We start from the raw sequence: 6,000 nt of genomic DNA on the forward strand, positions 1-6,000 counted from the left end.
GGTTTCAGACCCAGAGATAAACTGGTATAAGAAAGTTCTATTGCTATGAAAAATAAAACAAACAGAAGTAATACCATATCATTTAGTATCAGGAAAGATAAATAGTACATTTGTGATCTAATAAAGTTAATGCTCAACCTTTTGGGACTGTAAGACACATATCTGTGAACTAACGAGTTGGAGGTCTAAACATATTAACTATCAATAATGTGATATAATGCAGTATGTACATTATTCCAGTATAGCTCAGTACAGTAACCTCATCCAATGCTTCAGTTACCAACGTTTTCTGTGCAATCTGATTGAATGAATCAAATTATACAGGATTGTGACATGAAGGCAACAACATACAAATAACCTGATAGCAACAACAGAGATCTATTACTTTTTTGTTCTCTGCGTCTCACAAAAACATCACAAGAAAGTGTTGCACCATCTGTAACTGCTGTCAATAGAGGATGCATTGTTACGTCCCCTTCATCCCAAATACGTCACATGTAAGACCAACTCAACCCTCAAAGGCTACATACTTATTTGCAGCATGGGGAGATACATGTGCAATACTTAAAGGGACATTAAACACTTTGAGATGGTAATATAAAATGATAAATCCTATATAAACAAATAACTCTTCAATATACTTTTATTATTTATTTTGTCCCCTTTTTCTGTAGTTGCATTCTGAAATTGTGAGCTTTTCAGTTCCTGTTAGAAACGGAAGTGCAAAACACTGGTATGTTCAACACAGCCATTGGCTGCACATTCTAGTGACCCAATTATAACTGTCCCTAATTGGCTACAGCAGAGAAGGTAACCTAAGTTACAACATGGCAGCTCCCATTGTTTTATAGACACTAAAACTTTACACTTATTTTGTATATATTTAAACAGATAATGAAACTTTAATAAATGCACCTACATGTTATTCTCAGACTAATCTTTTCTTTAAATGCTTCATTTTATCTAGCATTTATTTAGTGTTTAATGTCCCTCTAAATGCACATTTGAGTATTCAAAGGCACATAATATCCACATGCTAAATCACCTGAAATTATACAGCATAATTGTGTAACGTTCACAAGAAAATATTGCATGATCATCTCTACTAAAATAAAGGAGACATTTAAACTGAAAATGTCTTCAGCTCACCAGAATATGTACTCTATAAACAGTTATTCTTCAGCTAATGTCAGCTGCAACACATGCAAGTGCTTTAACATATGGGCTTCATGTCCCTAAAAAGGAACACTAAAGTCACAATTAAACGTTCATGATTTAGATAGAACAAGCAGATTTCTAAATTTTAAAACAACTTTCCAATTCACTTCCATTATCTAAATGTGCGCAGTCTTTATATATGCACACTGTCTGATGAACCAGCTATTACTGAGCATGTGCAAGTATTTGCAGTATATGCACTTATGCATTTTTTGATTGGATGATAAATGTCGCATGATGAAGGGGGAAGGAAAATTGATCTAACTTTTAATAAAGGGGTCGATTTATTAATAGTCGAGCGGACATGATTGGCTGTAGCAAATCATGTCCACTCGACCTCGCTAAATGCCGACAGCATACACTGTTGGTATTTAACATTGCACAAGAATTTCTGGTGAAATGCTTGAGCAATGACGCCCTCTGCTCACTGGCAGCCAATTGGCCGATAGCAGGAGCTGTCAATGATCCAGATCGGATCAGATCAGGATGATTTCAATCCTCCACCTAAAATGTGGCGGAGAAGTAAAGGAGAAGGAGTCTTATGACCGCTGCTTCTTAACTTCCATTTCAGGCTATGAAGCAGCATCCACTGCTTAATAAATGGAGCCCTAAGTGCTTTTAAATTGTCTTTTTAATATTAATTTACTGATTATGGCATTCTGCTGTATTTAATGGTCATTTAACCCTTTGAGCACTTTCCCACCTGGGTGGTAAGATGGATTTGAGGGGGTTTTTTTCTTTCAGATCCCCAAGACTTATATCATTTGAAAGGTTAGGTGATTACCTTTCCAACGGTGGGTCTTGGGGGTCTGTAGCTGTTTAGATGCCTGAGATACAGGCTTCTAAGCAGCATGCCCCAAACGTGAAGCCCCCGCGATGCCTCTCACTATACAGGTGCGATCGCTGGGGTGGGAGTCGATGAAAACCCAAAGATAACTCTCAAGGTGGGTGAGCGCTAGCGACGGCTCTGAGCCGTTGTCAGCACCTGACTGGGAAAACAGAGCCGTCGTAAAAACCCAAATATTTCCTTTCATGATTCAGATAGAACATACAATTTAAACAACTTTCCAATATACTTCTATTACCAAATGTTCTTCTTTTTTTAACCTTTGTTGAAAAGCAGGAAGGTAATATAGCAGCAGTTTTGCAGCAATGTTATACATTAGCAAGAGCACTAGATGGCAGCATTATGTCCTGTTATGTAGTGATCCAAACATGTGCATGCTACCTATCTGGGTATCTCTTCAACAAAGAGTAACAAGAGAACAAAGCAAATTTGATCTTATAAGTATGGAAAGGTTTTTTTCTCTATCTGATCACGAAGGAAAAGTTTTGAGTTTCATGTCCCTTAAAGTAAGCGAAGCTTCACTTGCTGAGCCAATCATGTAGACACTATACTACAATATACATAACAATTCTTCTTGCTCTCTAATCTGCTACTTTCATTACCACTCAGTCTTACTCTATGGGATTCATTATTTCTCTTCCTATCATGGGGGATTCTACCCATCAAATTCTTCTACAAAACACAAAGGTTTGAAACACTAAAATAAGTAAATACAATCTTACAAAATAATCTTACAAGAAGACCAACATGAACGATTTTACATAACATATGGCTGATTAAAATGATCTTTATGTTAGACTTTATAGGGCTTCTTCACCAGCGAGAATGACCATAGGAATAAATTACTACCACAAGCTGAACGTGCATTGTTGATCTTTGGTGACATAAAGTGCCTTACCCTTAATCACTACCGTAGTGGTCACACCCCAAGCTGACAAATGCATAAAGTGCATCCACATAACTGTGTTGCTATTATTTTTTATGTAAACTGGACCTGAGTATGGACTCTTTGGTTCAATTTAGTATCACTGTAAGCTTTTAAATAATTCAATTTATTTTATTTTTTGTGATATATTAACACTTAAATCCCAATAATTTTACTTTTATCCTTAAGCAAAACCTCAAGCCATGGAGCCCATTAAGATAGAATCTGGTGCATCCTCACGGGTTAAATTCTCTCTAAACCTGCAAAGATTTCACCCTAATGAAATTGAGATCAAATGGAAGCATGGAGATTGTCTACAGCATTTTAAGGAATCTGAAAAAAAAATCATAAATACTGATGAGACATTCAGTGCTTTAAGTGAGTGCAACTTTCCTGGACATCTCTTTAATGATCCAACATATAAAATTGCTGTGATTTGGAATCATGTGACCATTGATAATCCTGAATCCCGAGAGCTGTCTGTAAGAGGTAAGGGGAATATAAATGACATTAACTTTGTGATATATAATCATACATTAACTGACATTAAATTCTTTGAAACCATACACATACCCGTATGTTCCATATTTTTTCCCAAATTAATGTGTATATCTTTGGTACAGTAAGAGTATATAACCATCTTTACTCTTACGGTCATATGTGTCATTATCTGTTCGTGTTTATAATATGGCTTGTGGGTGTGCTCAGTATTAGGGTCTGGTTTGTGAGAGGATTTTTGACACTTTGTAGTTTAGCGCCTGCTTTTGTAAATATTTGGTCTTTTGCCTTCTTGGGGAAGTTTAATTTCTAACTCAGTGCCCATGAACATAGCAGGTCTGTTTCTTTCATTATAGATGCAATTATTTCAGCTGTACTTACCAGATTCCTGTGCATCACACTGCTTAGATTCTGGACTTTGCTTTGGATACTAACCAAACTAAACTGCCTAATTCCTGTCTGTGGGTCTAGACCTGTTTGACAACTTCCTACATGATATAACTCACGTGACTTCTTTGCTACATCTGGGAATTACTGCACCTACCTTATTCCTTCTTTGTCACAGTTTGTCAATTGGATCACACCCAAGTTAAAGCTCAGGGTTATAGGTCATTTTAATAACTCCCTGCCTCAGCTCATTGGTCTTATTCTAGGACTGTGCATCATACTCTAGTTGTAAAATTTACAGCAACTTCTGAAATTGATAAAAATGAAATAAAGTGGCTGCCATAGGAGTTGCACAGCACCCCAATCATTATTATAGTTTCCTTCATTTTCCTACAAACAGCAGAAGTAAATGGGGATAATAGACAGGTGTTAAACAAAAGAAGAGAAGGTCAGTGGCTGTATGTAGCTAGGAAAAAAGAAGACAACAGTAAGAAGGGAAATGAGGGAAATGTGGGTTTACATACAGCAATATATATTGGTAAAATTTGTAGTCATGTTTTTTTTAACCCCCTGTATGGAGTGGGAAAATCTTTTCATGATTCCATAAACAAATAATTAATCAGTAGTCAATGTATTATCAGTTTATATTACCAATTTTGCTTAGTAGAGATTATACACAATTCTATATTGCTTTAAACACATATATCCCTTTAAGAAAATGCCTTTAAGAATTCAGTTCTGCTGTTTCACATGTATTTCTGCTTTCATTGTTTTGCTTTCAATTTCTGTGTTTTTATATTTGGTGATATTAAATAGAAAGGTTAACAAACAAATTATAACAATATTGTCTCTATATCCTCAGATTTCCCCTGGAAACCACAGTTACAAGATATAATTGTACCAAGACTAGAAGCAAACAAGAAGGCCACAATAAAATGTAACATTTCTAACTACTTCCCTGATAATCTAACTGCTGATTGGTTAATAAAGGAAACAGGAAGTGATGTGGAGTCTGCACTGCCTGATGGTTATCATGTTTCAGTTAGGGAGAAGCATACACAGGAGGATGGGACACTGACATGTCAAACTTGTGTGACATTTACCCCAAATACAAAAAAAGCACAAATTGTAGAATTCATCTGTAGGGTGAATCATCCCACACTGGAGAAACCAAAAGAGAGAAGAACAAGACCCCTAATAATAGGTGGTTCTAACCTCACTGAGGATGAATTCAAAGTTAATGTTGCTAAGTCACAGAACCAGATCTAGGAAAGCTACAATAACCTACCATATAGAAAATATGCTTTACTGCAAGAGAGACAGACATGGCAATGCTTTTTCATGAACTGACCTGGGGTGACCTGGATTCAGCATGAACTCAAAGAACTCTTTGGACATGAAGATCATTATAATTACATGCTAGAATATTTTTTATACTATATTTGCTGTCTGAATCAACTACTTAACAAACATTTGTGTCACCTGTGCTGAACTATATACATTATTGATTCATTCAGAAGATATATACATTTCCAGTAGTGTGCCTCAGGCCTGGGCTCTGGGGCATGTTTAATTTAATATATACTGATGAATTCTGTGAGACTAGATATTTTGTCACACAGTGCTAGTATTAAATCACTTTACTTAATTCACTATTACTCATTTAGTAATTTTCTTTTAAACCCTTTTTGTTTTTCATTTTCATGGTTCTTCTGTACCTTGCAGGATTTATTGATATCATTCCATATTGAGAACATTCCAATTTACTTCTGTTATCTAATTTGCTTATTTTTTTTAGAAATCCTTTATTAAAGAAATATCAATGCACATTGGTGAACCAATCACACAAGGCATCTATGTGCAGCCCCCAATCAGCAGCTACTGAGCCTATCTAGATATGCTTTTTAGAATATCAAGAGAATAAAGCAAAATTAGATAATAGAAGTAAATTAGAAAGCTATTTAAAATCACAGGCTCTTTCTAAATCATGAAAGAAACAAAATTGGGTTTATGTCCCTTTAAGTAGCTGCAGTCTCAATTGGCCATGCACAAGCTGCAGCTTGTGCATTGTTAAATGCTCGAAGCTGGGACGACAGGTTCACAGGAGCAAACCTTGTCCATTCAG

The 6,000-nt window shown here is 35.9% G+C and overlaps 1 protein-coding gene across 1 annotated transcript in view; it reads left to right on the top strand.

The window, feature by feature from the left end:
- Positions 1-5,544, top strand: part of LOC128641644 (uncharacterized) — a 39,379-nt gene extending 33,835 nt beyond the window's left edge. Inside the window, exons 8-9 of the mRNA XM_053694179.1 lie at positions 3,180-3,479; positions 4,738-5,544. Of these exons, the coding sequence (XP_053550154.1) occupies positions 3,180-3,479; positions 4,738-5,144 (707 nt within the window). The 3' untranslated portion in view covers positions 5,145-5,544. The remainder of the gene's footprint in view (positions 1-3,179; positions 3,480-4,737) is intronic.
- The last annotated feature ends 456 nt before the right edge of the window (positions 5,545-6,000 follow it).

The sequence above is a fragment of the Bombina bombina genome, chromosome 11 (assembly GCF_027579735.1).
Source record: "Bombina bombina isolate aBomBom1 chromosome 11, aBomBom1.pri, whole genome shotgun sequence".
In the NCBI taxonomy this organism is placed as follows: Eukaryota; Metazoa; Chordata; class Amphibia; order Anura; family Bombinatoridae; genus Bombina; species Bombina bombina.